This window comes from Nomascus leucogenys, chromosome 21 (assembly GCF_006542625.1).
Source record: "Nomascus leucogenys isolate Asia chromosome 21, Asia_NLE_v1, whole genome shotgun sequence".
NCBI lineage: Eukaryota > Metazoa > Chordata > Mammalia > Primates > Hylobatidae > Nomascus > Nomascus leucogenys.
In genome coordinates this window covers 7,297,953-7,316,592 of record NC_044401.1, presented here as the reverse complement: position 1 = coordinate 7,316,592, position 18,640 = coordinate 7,297,953, and the positions used below count along the sequence as shown (strand labels likewise).

The 18,640-nt window shown below is 40.9% G+C and overlaps 1 protein-coding gene across 3 annotated transcripts in view; it reads left to right on the top strand.

Annotated features, from left to right (window-relative positions):
- QTRT2 (queuine tRNA-ribosyltransferase accessory subunit 2) overlaps window positions 1–10,962 on the top strand; it is a 31,222-nt gene extending 20,260 nt beyond the window's left edge. For all 3 annotated transcript variants that reach the window (XM_030801564.1, XM_030801565.1, XM_003261898.4), the window contains 3 exons: window positions 2,874–3,025; window positions 5,630–5,747; window positions 8,569–10,962. In XM_030801564.1, the coding sequence (XP_030657424.1) occupies window positions 2,874–3,025; window positions 5,630–5,747; window positions 8,569–8,833 (535 nt within the window). In that variant the 3' untranslated portion in view covers window positions 8,834–10,962. The remainder of the gene's footprint in view (window positions 1–2,873; window positions 3,026–5,629; window positions 5,748–8,568) is intronic.
- The last annotated feature ends 7,678 nt before the right edge of the window (window positions 10,963–18,640 follow it).

Below are 18,640 nucleotides of genomic sequence, written 5' to 3'. Positions count from 1 at the left end.
CTTTAATGTTTTGATTATGTCCATTCTGGGTTGACTCTGCTGAGGTGTTGAGGCAGACTGTAAGGGGAGTTTCCATCAAGGCTGTCCTGGCCTTGATTTCAGAATGTAGAGCAGAAGATAATTGCCATTTGAATTATGTTATTTGATCCTCCTAAGTGAGAGCAAGTATTATACTGTTTCCCCTCATTCTTGTGCCAATTACAAATATTGTCGTTTCTTCATTATAACATGGTACCTGGAGACCAAGTGTAAAGTCACATGGAACTCTGGTTTAAATCAAAGAAAGTTGAGGACAGATCTGGGATGACTAGTGAGAAGATGAGCTCCACCAACAAGAACTTAAGAAGCTCTTAGATTTGAGGCCGGTAGTGAGTGGTATCAATTTTTGAAATTGAGGGGACTGACAACACTAGTAGGATTGGTTCTTACGTTTCCATAAATTGCAGGATTCACCTTGTGCCGGTAAGAAAAGACGATCTGCAAGATTTGAAGCTACAAATTCTGAGTTTCTGAATGCAGCTGATGTCGTATTAGGCTACCCACATTTTTTTAATGGTTTGTTATCTTAATGTGAATATTCATGCTTTTTTCCTGCATGTATATTAAGAAGTTTGGTTGTGGGGTGCTGCTCTGTAGTCCTCTAGAGCTGTTGGATAGTATATAATATGTGTAATTTTACTACTTTTTTTTTTTTTTTTGAGACGGAGTTTTGCTCTTGTTGCCCAGGCTGGAGTTCAATGGCATGATCTTGGGTCACTGCAACCTCCGCCTCCCGGAGTCAAGTGATTCTCCTGTCTCAGCCTCCCGAGTAGCTGGGATTACAGGCATGCGCCACCATGCCCTGCTAGTTTTGTATTTTTAGTGGAGACAGGGTTTCTCCACTGGTCAGGCTGGTCTCGAACTCCCAACCTCAGGTGATCTGCCTGCCTTGGCCTCCCAAAGTGCTGGGATTACAGGAGCGATTTTACTACTTTTTTAAAGATCCAGGTACAACCTAGAGGAAAGCATATGAATCTTACATACAGCTCGATTAATTTTCACATGTCTACACTTGTGTAAACACTACCGAGAACAAGGTATTTCCATCACCTCAGCCAGCCTTTGATCCCCAATTTTAACCTAGTTCTTTTGTGTTCATTGCTCCCTCTCCTGTACTTGTTTCACTCTGGTGCACATAACACTTCAGCACTAGTATTTCTAGACATTTTCTGGACTTCTTCATGTTAAGTGCTCACAGATGTCTGTTACTGAATTTGAAAGCTGGATTGTTTTTCTTTCTGTAAGTGTGTAGAAATGCCAGCTTCAGGCATAGGATAAGAGTTCTAAAACATTACATTACTTGAAGGAAACTGTAGTCAGGAAAACCAGCATATATTTATAAGAGTTCTGCTTATTTAATATTACATGAGCCTTTTTTTTTGCATTTCTGTGCCAGTTCATAGAAAGGGGCTATAGGTAGAAAAACAAACATAAAAAAGAGCAGCAGCCAGCCAGTCCTGATTTAGTGCATCTCCACATCTGTTTTCATGGAGTGGCAAAACCTGGCTGAGTGCCATTAATAGTCTCAGAATGCCTTACCTATTACAAGTTGAGTATCCTTTATCCAAAATGCTAGGGACCAGAAGTGCTTGAGATTTTGGATTTTTTCAGATCTTGGAATATTTGCAGAGTACATACTGGTTGGGCATCCCTAATTTGAAAGTCCAAAATCCAAAATTCTCCAGTGAGCATTTCCTTTCAGTGTCATGTTGGTGCTCAAAAAGTTTCAGATTTTGGAGCATTTTGGATTTCAGATTTTCGGATTAAGGATGCTCAACCTGTACCTTGGAAAACACCATCTTATTCCACAGTGCAGACTTTTTATTAATGGAGAAAATATAAAGAAAACCAACTAGATTCTTAGATCCTATGGCCAGAGGTGAAATCCTGACAGCAAGAGTTGCTTTGTAAATTAACTTATGAGGGATATAGTAGATTAAAATGTCTTTATTGCACCAATTATGAAAAATTATTATAGGCAAAATACAGTTAAAACAAGCAAAATATTTCAGCAAGAAATAAAGTGCACAGCTTCGCACTCCTAAAAAATCTATATAGTGTATAGGAGATAGGCTATAAAGGGCTATAAAGTTTAGTTTATGACCAGGGAGGTTGTTCAGAAAGGATGATAGTTGAAAGGAAACTAACCTTTATTGAACTTCTCTCTGGGATCAGAAACTATACTATGGGCTGGGTGTGGTGGCTCACACCTGTAATCCCAGCAGTTTGGGAGACCAAGGTGGGCAGATCACCTGAGGTCAGGAGTTCAGGACCAGCCTGGCCAACATGGTGAAACCACATCTCTACTAAAAATATAAAAATTGGCTGGGCGTGGTGGCAGGCGCCTATAATCCCAGCTGCTAGGGAGGCTGAGGCAGGAGAATTGCTCCTGGAAGGTGGAGGTTGCAGTGAGTCGAGTTTGCGCCATTGCACTCCAGCCTGGGCAACCAGAGCGAGACTCCCTCTCAAAAAACAAAAAAAAAAACTGTGCTTTTTCAAATATCTCATTAATCTTCACAACAATTCTGTGGGGGTATATATTATTTGCTCTTGTTTTTAAGATTAGAAAACTAAAACTCAGAGAAGTTAAGTAATCTTTCCAAAGTGACACAGCAAATACATAAATGACAGAGCTAGGATTCAAGCCCCAGTTTTTCTGGCTCCAAAGCCATATAAGCTTTCCGCTACATGTTGCTGTCCACTGCTTGCCACTCTAACCAAGATTGGTGTTTTTCATTATTATTATTTTTTTAGTGCCTTGTTCATTGAAAGGACTTTCTGATTTCCTTCCTTGCATTGTCCTCATGTCCCTGTTCTTATTGTTACTTTTACAGGCTCATATCTGGTGTTAGTCGGCCAGATGAGGTGCTCGAGTGTATTGAAAGAGGAGTAGACTTATTTGAGAGTTTTTTCCCTTATCAAGTAACAGAGCGGGGATGTGCCCTGACTTTCAGGTTTGATTACCAGCCGAATCCTGAAGAGACACGTAAGTCTTTTGAAGTTTATCTCTTATCCTTAAGTTTCTTCCATTTCCTATTAATTTTTGGCTTGAGTCACAAGACAGAAATATGTATATATAAAGCCAGTCTTTTACAAAACTACATTTCTGTTTCTTATCTGTGTGCTCTGGCATGTTGGCACACAAATCCAGGTACTTAATACTATACATGTAGCTCATCAATATTAGGATGTGATTTTACAGTGAAAAGAACCAAGAAAAACAAAACCTCCTCTGTTAACAGCTTGAAAAAAGAACATTCAGAGTGAATTGTGATGAAAATCATAAGAAAACCTTTGAACTGCTTGGTAAAAGTTAACTTGTTTTCTCACAAAAGAGTTTTTGTCTTTGCTTTGCAAACCCTATGCTATTAAAATACAGGGAGACTCACGATCCTCTGGTCCTAGTGTTACTTCTTGCATTTTTTTTTTTTTTAATATACCAAGCTTTGAAAGCTGTTTTCCTCTGCTAATGTTGCTTTGAAGGACTGCCATTTTCTTTTATTGTTTAGTTATCCAGAAGTTAAGAAAGTCAGTTTCGGATTCTAATACTTAACTGGAGGTAGAAAAGGAGCTAGAACACAGACTTTGGGCTGGAGTTGCTTGAAGTAGGTTTTCAGGAGAGTGTCTCCTGCCCAGTCTTCCCTCTGGCTTTCAGAAATGACCTTTCCTTTCCTTTTCCTGCTGTCCTTGGAACTTTTCCTTAACCACATCAACCTTACATTTGAATAGGACCAGAAACTTCCTTAAAGGTTCATTTTATTCCTCACAGGTAACTAAAATTTCATTCAGATGTTATACTTTTATGAAGCAACTTAACCATTAATCTAAGTGGAATTACTCCTGGAAACAAAATAAATCAAGTTGATAAAATTCTTAAATATATAGGAGGTCAATTTTACTGTCCTTTTAGACAGACCAGAATATAATGTATGTGGATAGGTATCCATTAACACTATAAATTTTCACATCTTCATTTACAAACTGAATTATTTCCACCAGAACCAAGGTAACTGTTAGTCATTCGGTACCAGGAATATGCAGAGCTCTAAAAAGAACCTGATTTGAGTTCTCTGTAATGAACAAGGTCATTTTTGGCCAGAGAAAGCCAAGTTTCTTCATGATTAGGAAAAAGGAAATAGTTTGAATGTTTAAACAAAGTATTATTAACTCTGTGTGTGTAGTAAATTAAAGTCCTTTGCCAGTTACATAGTGAAAATTCCAAAGAAATTACTTGGCAGCAATTCTCCCAAATGACAAGAGTTTTCCGAAATGTCAGGCCTTAAAAATTTTTTTTTTTTTCATAAATAGGGTCTCACTCTGTTGTCCAGGCTGGAGTGCAGTGGTGTGATTATGGCTCACTGCAACCTCGAACTCCTGAAAAAAGAACATTCAAAGTGAATTATGATGAAAATTATAAGAAAACCTTTGAATTGCTTGGTAAAGTTTAATTTATTTAACTTTAATGGGCACAAGCCATCTTCCCACCTCAGCCTCCCAAGAAGCTGGGACTACAGGTGCATGGCACCATGCTTGGCTAATTTTTAAATTTTTTGCAGAGACAGGATCTTGCTCTGTTGCCCAGGCTGGTCGTGCACTCCTGACTTCAGGCGATCCTCCTGCCTTAGCCTCCCAAAGTGCTGAGATTACAGGCACGAGCCACTGCAGCCAGCTGAGGGCTTCATTATGGTTTCCCACACCAGCATGCAAATTTATGGGAACAAAATTATAATAGCTCTGTGCCCAGTGCTCAGGTCGCTTCTCTTATTCCTTTGACCTTGATAAAATTACCCTCTTAAGACCGCCTGTTCTTCTCCTGGGACCAACACTGAGGTTTGTTATCATTTGTTCCCAAAATACCCCTTAACTACTTGTCCCTGTTCCAGGCAGTTGGCTTTTTGTAGAGTAGCTGGTGTTTCTTTTGCTGTGCAAGGAATGTTTCTTCTTAAAGCAGAGAAGGGAACAATTCAGGTTGCCATTTGATTCTGTGTAGTCTGGGTTCCCCAGAGGGCCAGAGTCTCCATATAGAATACATACATTAAAACCATGTTCTACTTCAACCTATTTGGAATATAGGTAGTTCAAAGCCCATTTTATTTGCATGTACATTATGATAAGGGATAGTGATAACCCCACCAAACACACACACACACGCACACACACACAACCAACTGTTAACTTTTGTTGGTTTATTTATTTATTTTGCCCAGGCTGGTCGTGTACTCCTGACCTCAGGCAATCCTCCTGCCTTAGCTTCCCAAAGTTTTGGGATTATAGGCATGAGCCATCACGCCTGGCCACCAATGTTTTTAAATTATTTCTTGATGGTACGATTATATGTTATATACTTATAACTATAATTTGCTTAGATATTATTGAATCTCTAAATTGTTTTGGTGTTGTAGATAAGAGGACAGTGACCATCTTGGAGCATATTGCTGTTTTCCTTTTCTTGTGTGATTTCCTTAAGATAAATTCTCAGGAGTGAAATTACAGAGTCAAAGATCATGAAATAATAACTAAAATAAAATATTTCCAATGGCCACTTCTTACCTGATCATCATTCAAGGCTTTTTGTTGGTTTGTCCTTCAGTACTACAACAAAATGGAACACAAGAAGAAATAAAATGTATGGATCAAATAAAGAAAATTGAAACAACTGGTTGCAACCAAGAAATAACATCATTTGAAATTAATCTGAAGGAAAAAAAGTAAGAAATTTTTAAAAGTTTGGATTTTGCTTTCTGACTTCTGAATTTTAGTCTGTTTTAAAAGTTTATGGGACAATTCTCAATTTATGATTTCATAAAATATTAATAGTTGGGTATTATTTAGGCCTTCTCAAATTCGGTTTCAAAAAAATTCTTTTTATTTTCTTCAGATGAATTGGTAGACTTTGTCTTGTCAGAAGACTAGAGCCCGGTAATGATTGCTTTAGAAAAGCTGACAGAAAGATTAGACCAAATCCATTGTTTGGCATCTTTTATTCCTTTAGAGCATAATAAGGAGTTCAAGATAAAGCACAACAAAGTTTTAAATTGTAGGGTGCTTAAGCCATCTTTGTTAGATACAGGCTATAAATCTTACATAAAATATTTATCTTTATAAAGACCACGTTAAGAACAGATTGAATTGAATATCCCTTCTTCAAAATGCTTGGAACCGGAAGTGTTTCAGATTTCTTTTCTTTGTTGTTGTTGTTGCTGTTGCTGTTGTTGTTGTCGTTGTTGTATTTGAGAACATTTGCATTATACTTACCTGGCTGAACATCCCTCATCTGAAATCTGAAATGCTCCAGTGAGCAGTTCCTTTGAGCATCATGTTAGTGCTCAAAAAGTTCTGAATTTCGGAGCATTTCACATTTTAGATTTTCATATTAGGAATACTGAACCCGTATCTTATAATTTTTGTATTTGGCCAAAAGTGGTAATCATCAGTGAACCAGTGAGTGATTTTTCTTTGACTCTGATGCACTCACTTTAGTGCTGGGGTGGGTTTTTTGTCTTATGTAAAGGAAGGCCCTATGGCTTGTGACTTATGTCTATCTAGTGATAGTACAGACTTGAGAGTTTATGAAATAATGTGAAAATCCGTGTTCTTACCCATATTCTGTTGGGACTCCTTTAATTGTAGGTCAGAAATGGTGATGTCTGCCGCATTTGACTTCTTAAAAAATAGCCAAGGAGATAGATTTGTTTTTGTCTTTCTTTTACCCTTTTTTTTCTGTCATCCACTGACTCTCAAAAGATTTATTTATGTTTTTAAAATTTTAGGATAATATAAATGGTTACTACTAAAATTCCCTTTATGTCATAGATTTAATTGGAAATCGTACTATTATAATTGGCACTAGACTTCTAAGTTTTTGAGATTTATAGACAAATTCTAGCACTGCTCTTGACTGTGTGACTTTGGTCTGGTCAATTCACTTTTTTCTTTTTTTTTTCTTTTTGAGACAGAGTCTAGCTCTGTCGCCCAGGCCAGAGTGCAGTGGCACGATCTCGGCTCACTGCAACCTCCGCCTCCTGGGTTCAAGCAATTCTCCTGCCTCAGCCTCCCAAGTAGCTGGAATTACAGGCATGCACCACCATGCCTGGCTAATTTTTGTATTTTTAGTAGAGACGGGGTTTCACCATGTTGGCCAGGCAGGGCTTGAACTCCTGACCTCAATCCACTTATTTTTAATAGTTGATTAAAGGTAACACCTGGCCAGGCATGGTAGCTCACATCTGTAATCCTAGGACTTTGGGAGGCTGAGGATGGAGGATCACTTGAGCCCAGGAGTTCAAGACCAGCCTGAACAACATAGCAAGATCCTGTCTCTAAAACAGATTATCCGGGTGTGGTGGGAGGCTGAGGTAGGAGGTTGCTTGAGCCCAGGAGTCCGAGGCTGCAGCGTGCTATGATTGTGCCACTGCACTGCACTCCAGCCTGGGTGACAGAGCAAGACCCTGTCTCAAAAAAAAAAGGTTAACACCTATGCAGTGCTTAGGCTTAGTATGTGCCCAGCAGTGTCCAAGTCCTTTTACTATACTAATTCATTTCATCTTTGTAACAAATGTCTGAGATAGGCACTGTTATTACCTTTGGTTCATGGATGAGAAACGAGTCACAGAGAGATAAGTGACTTGCTCAAGTGCGTTGTGAAGTCAGGAATCAAATTCATGCAGGGTAGCTCCAGGACCCTCCCTCTCAACCCCCATAGTTATCTTCTTCTGTAGAATGACAATAAAAATAGTTATCTCCAAGAATGAATGTGAAGGTTAAATGAGACAGTGTATGTGAAAGTATTTGGTAAACTGCAAAAAGCTGTGTAAGTAGAAGTCTACCGTGTCTTTTGATAATAATTCTGGTGGTAAGTGGGAAAGAAGTGTCACTCACTTCTCTAAGTGTCCAACACTTAGAAGTGTTTGCTAACATTGTGTGCTTTTACAGTGTGATTAGTAATACTCAACATGAGTGAGCGACCACATGAATTTCTTCTGATGCTCCTTTGTAACCCCAGACTCGGAGTTTGCATCAGTCAGAGAAAAACTCCAGGGTCTCCCTGACTCGTGTTCTTTGTTAACTTTTTTTTTCTTTTTTGAGACGGAGTCTCACTCTGTTGCCCAGGCTGGAGTGCAGTGGCAGGATCTCGGCTCACCACAACCTCTGCCTCCCGGGTTCAAGCGATTCTCCTGCCTCAGCCTCCCGAGTAGCTGGGACTATAGGCACGCGCCACCATGCTTGGCTAATTTTTGTATTTTTAGTAGAGATGGGGTTTCGCCATATTGGCCAGGCTGGTCTTGAACTCCTGACCTCGTGATCCACCTGCCCTGGCCTCTGAAAATGCTGGGATTACAGGCGTGAGCCACCACACCTGGCCCTTTGTTAATTTTTAACCATATTGCCATTTTAAGCAGGTGCACAGCACTGAACGTTTGCCAGTGATGTTGTTAACCACTGGTAACTTTACCGGCAGAATAGATAGCTGAGGTTGTGGATTTCTTGTATTCCGTACTTTCTAGAATGTCGCTGTGCCTTCTTTCTTAGGTACCAGGAGGACTTTAACCCGCTGGTGAGAGGATGTTCCTGTTACTGCTGTAAGAATCACACTCGGGCATACATCCACCATCTGCTGGTGACCAATGAGCTGCTGGCCGGAGTCCTGCTTATGATGCACAACTTTGAACACTACTTTGGGTTTTTCCATTCCATCCGGGAAGCACTAAAAAGTGACAAACTGGCACAGTTGAAAGAGCTCATCCACAGGCAAGCATCTGGAGATCTTGCAAATACAAGTCTTACTCCACACTGAGCCTGTACCACTGTTGTAACATGGGAAGACGTGAAGAAGAAATAATCTGAGCTTTAATTATTTATATTTGGACATAAGGTCTGCTAAAATGAAGAATATCTGTACCAAACTGCTCACATGAGGGTGAAGAGATTTCTTCAAAAGACTTAAATGACTTGAATTGATCAAAGAGAATTGAACTGTGACCTTTAAAACTTCTGGACTAATTCTTTTAGTTGATAGAGATTCATTTAGTCAAAGACAAAAGCTTTAACTGTGAGGGCACAACCTTGAAGTGGGAGTGATGAGATTCTGAGGGACCAGTGAATTGGATTGAGGCTTGAGGGGAAATGGTGTGAGACGCATGGCCTCTGGACATATGCCTTTTGCTTTGAGAAGAAATCTGACTGATTTGAGGGTTTCCTTTAGTTCACCCTCATACTCTCAGGAGACTCTTTTGGATACTTTTGTCTTCCACCCTGCCCTGGCAATGCAGCCAATCAGAAATGGCTCTTGTGACTTAACCGGGCTTGGATGTCTCTGGAATGTGGAGCTTGAACATTGCTTCTGTGATCATCTGTCCCAGGTCACACTCCTTCATTTGACCACATGGCCTATTTGCAACTTCTTTTTAGAGCCAATGTAATTGCCTGTTGGAGCCAAAAGTTTGCCCAGCTGCTTTCATCTGGTTGTACAGATCCATTGTGGTCTGCCTTCCAGGCTCATTAATAGTCTACGTAATAACTGAAGCCTTATCTCTTGTGAAGATTCATTCTCAATGTGTTCACTTGGACAGAGCCCTGCCTGGCCTAACAATTAGAGGATTAGTCTCCATCCTGCTCAGATATGACTCCTGGGCAATTCACTTAACTTCTCCATGGCTGTTTCCTGCTGAATAAATAGGGACAGGTATAATGGATAGGAATGAATGAACTTTTAAGATACTGTCTAGCTCTAAAATTTGAAGAACAAAAAGTTTTAGATTAGAGTCATAGCCTTAATAGCCCTAATTGTCATCCTGGGAGACAGGCAACAGTAGAGATATTTGAGAGCCTAAAGAGAGGTTTGGCCTGTGGGTTTTTAAATGGTTATTGAATTGATATCAGGAGATCCTGAGGCTAGTAGGGGAAGGTAATTCTTTCTAAGTTATCTCTATGTTTTTCAAGTTTTCTGTAAGGAACACACATACACCCACATGCACACACCATAGTTTTTATACAGACAGCAATAACAAAACCAAAAAGATGCCCCTTTTTTTGTAGGGGTAAGAAATACGTTTGTTTTATACTTCTATGCTATATTTTGCTGTTCAAAATTTAGTGGGCATTACTTAATATTGTTTCTAATTATTTTGTGGCTGCTGTATGTTTTATGTGTTGGGAGCCCACTGTATTAGGCCATTCTTGTATTGCTATAAAGAAATACCTGAGACTGGGTAATTTGTAAAGAAAAGAGGTTTAATTGGCTCACAGCTCTGCAGGCTTTACAGGAAGCATGGTACTGGCATCTGCTTGGTTTCTGGGGAGGCCTCAGGAAGCTTACAATCATGGCAGAAGGTGAAGGGGGAGCAGGCACATCACATGACAAAAGCAGGAACAAGACTCAGAGCAAGGAGTCACTTATCACCATGGGGATGGCCCAAGCCATTCATGAGGGATCCACCTTTGTGTTCCAAACACCTCCCACCAGGCCCCACCTCCAGCACTGGGGATTACTTTTCAACTTGAGATTTGGGTGGGGACAAATAGTCAAATTATATTACCCATCTATATGGTTTTCTTTTTCTTAGTATGGGAATGTCCATGAATAAATTCATGGGCATCCTCATAACTCTTCTATGAATGGCAAGGGGTACTTACGGAAAACAGTTTTCCAAGGATCTGATTGTTTTGAAACGTGTTGGATTGGACTTGTTCAAATGTTCATATTTTTGTTCAATGCTAAATGCATCGTTAGTGGAGTAGTGGTAAATATTCCAGAATCCATATGAAATTCATGAGTTTATTTATGTCCAAAACATTGAAAACTGTGTCCAATATTGTTCAGTTTCCTGGGTCTTTTTCTTATTAGTGCATTTGAGAAAAATATTCCTTTCCTTTATTGTAGTAAATCTATTAAAGGCGCAATAGCCAATAAAACATTTTTAATTTAAAAAATTTACTATGTTTGGCTTTCTGCAAATATAGTAGGTCTGTTAAACAAAATATTAAATTTTCATAGTACCAAAAATGTTCTAGAGATTTCTCATTGGAAGAAAGAAATGTTTATCTGTATTCATTGTTTTGAGAGCATCCATGATAAATGTAAAATCCAAAAAGGAGATATTTAATTATATACATTATGAAGATTCCCTTATCTGTCTGTATTAGTCTATTCTTGTGTTTCTGTAAAGAAATACCAGAGGCTGGGTAATTTATAAGAGAAAGAGGTTTGTTTGGCTCACGGTTCTACAGGCTGTGCAGGAAGCATGGCACCAGCATCTGCTCCGGGTGAGGGCTTCAGGAAGCTTACAATTGTGGTAGAAGGCAAAGGGGGAGCCGGTGTATCACATGGTGAGAAAATGAGGAGGTCCCAGACTCAAACAACCAGATCTCATGTGAACTGAGGGAGAACGCACTCATCACCAAGGAGATGGTGTTAAGTCATTCACGAGAGGTGTACCCAGATACCTCCCGCCAGGCCCCACCTTCAACACTGGGGATTACATTTACCATGAGATTTGGAGGGGACAAACATCCAAGCCGTATCACTTATCTCTTTAAGTTATATAATTACGAGCCTTAAGGCCATGCTAGCACATAATAAAAATAATAATCACAATCTATGGAGGATTTTAAATGTGCCAGGCATCTTGGTAAATGCTTTTTGTACATAACTATTGACTCTTAGAGCATGGCTGTGAGGTGTTGCTATTGTCATATGGGCTATATGTGCTAGTGCTAGTTATTCCCTACTGGAAAAGCTGAAGCCACCTATTTAAGAACTGAATTTTAAGAGGGTTGAGTAGCCTGCCTGAGTGCCTACCAGATATTTCAGGAAAGTTAAATAGTTTGCCTAAGGGCCTACCACTACCCAGCTCCCAGGTAGACTCTAGCTCCACCTGACTTAAACTCAATGGTTATCCACTGTACTAAATAAATTCTTATTTTGACTTGCTTCTGGTTTGAGGGAGCTAAGAGAATCAGGGACTGCAGAGAGGGGCCTCCTGGCCTTGGGGTATTGGATGCTTTAGGAGCTTTGCTGCAACTTGGCCTTGGCTTCAGCTTTTCCAGTAGGGAATAGCTAGCACTAGCACATGTCCTGTGGTACCATGCTGGTATTTGTAGGTGTTCAACATGGGTTGCCATTCCACATCCTCAAATTTCTCCCTCCTTCCCAGTTTGGGACTGTAACCACACCCTGAATGGTGTTGAAATGTTTGAGTACTGTGATTAGTTCAGGTGGACTCAGGTAATCAACTGGAGTTTGAGGTTTCTTACATATTTTGGGGGAGGTTTATTTTATTACTCCTTGGAATAAAGGGAAAATAAAACATTTTTGAAGCAAATACTTGTGTAATGAAAGCACTTTAATAAAAATTTCAAACAAAGACCATCAAAGGGTCAAGGCTAGAATGGAAAGCAACTATCTTATCCAGGGTGTTTTTTCTGTAGAGGCAGCTTGGAGCTCAGTAAGAAACCACAGAGTTAAATGATTACCCTGTGCCTTCCTGATTAGGAACAGGCTGCTCTCTGCAGTTTGATTAGTCTTGCTTGTAACTATGGGATAATAGCTTATTAAAACTGACAGTGCTGTGTAGGGCAGGGAGCCTGGAAGGTCAAACTTCCATGCTGAGCCAGCCACCAGCAAGGCTCTGCCTTTACCTAAAAGTTTGGTATAATTGGCATTCATTTTAATATCCTTTTTAGTCTCTTCACTTTCTTTTCAACCTTTGTGTCTCTTACTAATTTTACACCTTTTCTTTCCTTGTTTCTTCACGAGGTTCCCGGATCTGTGAGCACAAAACCCAAAAACAGTGGGCAAAGAATGAAACAAGCCCAGTGTAAGCAATGTGAATTAGCGTACTCGTGTACTCTTATTCCTCCCGAAAATCCTGCTTCATGCCCCTAGTTCAGGTGTAAATACACAGCATCTTGCCCCCGCCTCCACCACCTTTTATTCTCAAAAGTGCTGGCCAACTTAAATGGTCACCCTAATGTGAGGGGTAGAGATGATCAAACTACAGAACAGGTGTTCCAGCTAAATGGGACAGCTGATACCCACCTCCAGCTAATTGCTGCTGTGGCTCCACTGCTGCCAGATATTTCAGTCTTTCAGGAGAAGCCAAAAATCTGGGTTTTCAGGTGAAATTTCACAATTTTTAAATGCTGGGTCAATTTTGAAACAATATTCTGCTAGCCAAACAAAACGTGGGGGTGCCTAGTTTGCAACCTCTGGCTTAAAATCTGGAAGAAGGGCTTTGGTATCTTTAGCATTTAAAAATTTCTCAACAACTGATTGCAATATACAGAAAACATATCTGTAGTTTCTAGTTTCTGCAGCTGTTTACAGATTCCTACATTAAGGGAGCCCATGTCGTCCCATCTCCTTCGCAGGATCCCCAGATAACTCCCAGAACCATTCTAAATCTGCCAGAAGGGAAGGTATGCAGACTCTTATTCAACCTATTTTATGGATGAGAAATTTTAAGCCTGGAGAAGAAAGACTAGCAGTTGGCTGTGTCTTTCCTCTTGGGAGTGTCTTAGTTCAAGCTGCTGTAACAAAATACCATAGACTGGGTGGCTCAAAACAAAGGAAATTTATTTTTTACAGTTCTGGAGGCTGGAAGTCTGAGATGAGGGAGCCAGCATGGTTGAATTCTAGTAGGGGCCCTCTCCCTGGTCGCAGACTGCTGTTGTCTTTTCGTATCTCCACGTGGTGGAAAGAAGGGTAGAGAGCACCCTGGAATCTCTTTTATAAGGGCACTAATCCCACTCACGAGGACTCCACCCTCATGATCTAAATTACCTTCCAAAGGCCCCACCTCTGAATACCATCACATTGGGGTTGGGATTTAAACATAAACTTTTTTCTTTTTTTTTTTTTTTTTTTGAGATGGAGTCTCACTCTGTTACGCTGGCTGGAGTGTAGTGGCGCGATCTCAGCTCACTGCAAACTCTGCCTCCTGGGTTCAAGCAATTCTCCTGGCTCAGCCTCCTGAGTAGCTGGGATTACAGGCGCCCGCCACCTCGCCCAGCTAATTTTTGTATTCTTAATAGAGATGGGGTTTCACCATGTTGGTCAGGCTGGTCTCAAACTCCTGACCTCATGATCCACCTGCCTTGAGGCCTCCCAATGTGCTGGGATTACAGGCGTGAGCCACCACGCCCAGCCTTCAACATAAACATTTTGTGGGGACACAAACATTCAGTCCATAACAAGGAATTTAAACATGCACACATTTCTTTCTAATTAGCATTTTGGCACTCCTAAATCTCACCACCTATTTTCTGTGGGGCCTGTGCCCTTCTAGGGTCAGCATCGATTTCCCAGTATTCACTTTACAGTGGTTCCTTCTGGCCTCACAGGACCAGCTGGTACAGGACATAAGATAAGAGCCCCTACTGCACCTTCCAGCATTAATAGCAATAGTCCTGGATGACACCATGAAATCTCAATTACTGTTTGTCAAGTGAATGAATATTCTCAGAGTAGTTGAGGCATTCTCTTCGTTATTTTGGCCAGCTGAGTGCTGGTTAGAAGTGACTCGCACAGCACTATATGGTAGGACCTATGTGAATGTCAGTGGTGGTTTTATGTCACTTTATGCTAGGCAAGCTCCCGGTGACCTGACACATTTTTGGTTTTTCGGATGTTTTTTTTTCTGTTACTTGGTACCATTATCATCTTTTAATGCTGGCCTCAAAGCAATTTCCCCTGCTCTGACGAGAGGAACTCAGAGTGAACTTTCCTTTTGTTCTCATTCCTCACAATCTACTTTGAGACCAGGTCGGAGTTGCCAAGGAGTTCAAACGGCCGATGCTTCCCAGTGTGATTCAGAGGGATTCGTGCGTCCTTTCTGCACACTCTTCCTAATGCTCACCTCTCTCCCTGAACTGCTCTCACCTGCTGTCGGCTCCTTTGTCTGCGAAACACATTTTCTCTTATTATCACCTTGTTCCCTGCCTGCCTTGGATGGTTTCAGCTTGTCTCTTAACATCAAGATGTTGCTATTAACAGTCTTCTCTTTCTTAACAGCTTAGAGTCACTTCCTTTTATTCAGTCCTTTTCCTTTTCCCTCCCAAACCACGTAATCATCTCTTTCGGCCTCAAATAAAAGTTGTATAACCATTTCATAACCACTGCTTTAGAGTTGCTATCAAAAAGGCACAAGAAGGAGGACATAAAAGTAAGGGGAGAGAAATCAAAAGGAGAGGAGGTGAGGGATACTCCAATAATTGAGAAACAGGGTGTGTGTGCATCTTCAGAATTCTCCTTTGTTGATTAGCCCTCGAGACTGACCATAGCAAGCTCAGTGATCTGGTGAAATTTTCCTCTAATTTTTATGGACAGATGGGAAGCTGTTCTCCCCTCTGAGGCTCTGTTTTCCTTCCAAATAGTTAAAATATTTTCTTTGAACTCTCCCAGAATCATTTATTTTTGTCATAAATCCATTCACAGAATCCAGTTACATAACAGATATGAGTTTTCCACACCCCCAAAAAGCTAAAATATTTACTCACATTTTCCAGCATTTTCCATTTTCTACTCATTTATTTTTTAGTTTAACAAAACTTAAATAACATTTCCATCACAATTCTATTTATTGTTCCCCCACAATGCTAGCTGAAAATACCAACTGGAAAAGTACTCCATTCCCACATAGTAACTGCACTTCAAAAGACAAGAGAGTGACAAAGTATGTCCAATTTTTTCTTTTTTACACTTGAACTGATTTTGGTTGGACTCTCCAGTTTTACATTGTTTTTTGTAGCAGGTTCAGTCATGTTGAAAAAGTCAGTTCCACTTTATATTTTTTCCACCTAAACATTCACCTATTACCACAAATCCAACATGTCTAAAACCAAATTTACTATCTTCCTTCAGTCAGACTAGTTCTGCACTTCAACTTCCTTGCACCTGGCTTCCAGCTAAATCAGCTGGAAACCTGACTCCTTGGATGAATGAAGTAATATATAGAAGGGATGGGTATAAGGCATTTCAAGGAGGATCAACATGACTTGGTGACTGACTCAGAGGAGGCAGTTAAGGCCTGAATCAAGGAAGATTACCACCCATCCTGCCCCTCACCTCCTCCTTGTCCTCCTCAACTCCACTCTCTTCCTCTTGTACCAAGGCTAAACTGGCAGCCTGAATTTCTAGGGCCGCCATAATCTGAACCTAACCAATTGCCGCGGACTTTTCCACTTTTCCTAAATGGTCATATCCTAATCCTACCCATTCTCAAGGTCCAGCCTAAGAACAAAATCTTCCATAAAAACTTGCTTTTCTAGAATTCTAGAGTCTCAAGATTGGAAGAGGAGAGGCTTCTATTCTGATTTCCTTTGTTCATAAAGGCACCAGCAACCAGTGCTCTAGGCATCTGATTTAATCAGTGCTTCAGTTCTGTGAGCCTCATCTTCCAACCAGACTATCAGCTCTGTAAGGGAAAGATAATCCCTCAGCATTTGCCGTGTCTGCACCCTCACCCCTGCCCCACTGAAATTAAGGGGGAATGTGTGATTAATTTTCTTCTCATCATGTGTCTGTAGTATGTTCTCTACTTCTCCATCTTTAACACATCACTTTATCTGTTTCTTTTTTCATTATAATTTGTTCAATTCTGTCTGTGCCTTATCCATTACCTTCTTTTTTATTTTTATTTTTATTTTTTTAAGATGGAGTCTCGCTCTGTCACCAGGCTGGAATGCAGTGGCGTGTTCCCGGCTCACTGGAAACTCCGCCTCCCAGATTCAAGTGATTTTCCTGCCTCAGCCTCCCGAGTAGCTGGGACCACAGGTGCATGATACCATGCCCGGCTAATTTTTCGTATTTTTTTTTTTTAGTAGAGATAGGGTTTCTCCATGTTAACCAGGATGCTCTCGATCTCCTGACCTCATGATCCGTCCATTACTTTCTTTATTGCTCATGGCAACCCTCTGAGGTTGACATTATCGTTTCCAATTTACAGAGGAGAAATTGGGCTGGGTGTGATGGCTCATGCCTTAATTCCAGCACTTTGAGAGGCCAAAGTGGGAGGATCACTCGAGGCCAGGAGTGTGAGACAAGCCTGGGCAACAAAGTGAGACCTCTATCTCTACAAAAAATGAAAAATAACTAGCTGGGCATGGTGGTACACACCTGTAGTCCTGGCTACTCTGGAAACCAAGGAGGGACGATCACTCGAGCCTAGGAGTTTGAGGCTGCAGTGAGCCATGACCCCCAGCCTCAGCAACAGAGCAAGACTGTCTCAAAAAAAAAAAAAAAAAAAAAAGACACAAAGCAAGGGATCCAGGATTTGAACTCTGAACTCAGCACTATGACTCAAAAGCCCAGGATTTTCCCCATTTTACCCTCGACCTCCCTAAATTGTGTTTTTCTTATGCAAAGCATCTGCTCTCCTTCAAGAACAACGACCAAAAGTAGGTAGAGGCAGCCGGGAGTGGTGGCTCACGCCTGTAATCCCAGTACTTTGGTAGGCTGAGGTGGGCAGATCACAAGGTCAGGAGAGCGAGACCATCCTGGCTAACACAGTGAAACCCCGTCTCTACTAAAAATACAAAAACAAAATTAGCCAGGCGTGGTGGCGGGCGCCTGTAGTCCCAGCTACTTTGGAGGCTGAGCCGGGAGAATGGCATGAACCCGGGAGGTGGAGCTTGCAGTGAGCCAAGATTGCACCACTGCACTCCAGCCTGGGCGACACAGCAAGACTCCACCTCAAAAAAAAAAAAAAAAAAAAGTAGGTGGAGGCCTATCCCAAACTGGACTTTTGTGTGGGTGATCACCTCTCCTATTTGCCCTCTGGGCTACCCCCATAATTACTCCCTGGTATTAAGGATTGGTAAGTTGGGATGACTTATTAACTATTCCTCTTTCTATTTGTGGTCTCAGAAATCTGAACTAGATTTTAATGATAAGAGGGCTGAGGAGTGACCCAGAGATAGTAATTTTGTTTTGGTTAAAATCTCACACATTTGCATATAAATGAAAAGCAAAAGGACATTTAAATCGTAGAAAGGGAAAAAAATAGCTTAGTCTTTCTCTTTGTCAGAAAGAAGCTTCTTTGGTGACACATAGTGTATGATTTTAGAGCCAGAAGGAATGTTACAAATTATCTATCCAACCCCTTCATTTGACAGAGGCAGAACCCAGGCCCAGACAGTGTGTGACTAACCCAAGGTCCAACAGGAAATGAGAGGCAAGGCTGGAACTAGAGTCTAGGTTTCCTTTTTCCACCCCAGTTCTTCTCTGGGTCCTTATCTCTTGTTCTGCCTCTATTCGGCCTCGTTGGTAACTTGTACCTCACAAACTAGGTGTGGTACAGACATTACTGTTGCTACTCTGACAGTGACTATAGCCTTTCTAGCTGCTGGGATAACAGTGATTGTAGAACACAGAGACCATTCTGTTTGTAGATACATTTTAGGAGACTTCGTTATTATGACTGTGGGTATAATGGAATTTGGCAAAAGATGTCTCAAACCCAGCTCAGAAAGATATATAGATCAAGCCCTTGCCAATATATTATGCCATTTATAATTCCCTCCCTGGCCTATGCCCCTCCTATAATTATACTTTTATAATTTTTGTTGGTTGCTGGTTTTTATCAGAAGAGGGGAGGAAGTGAGC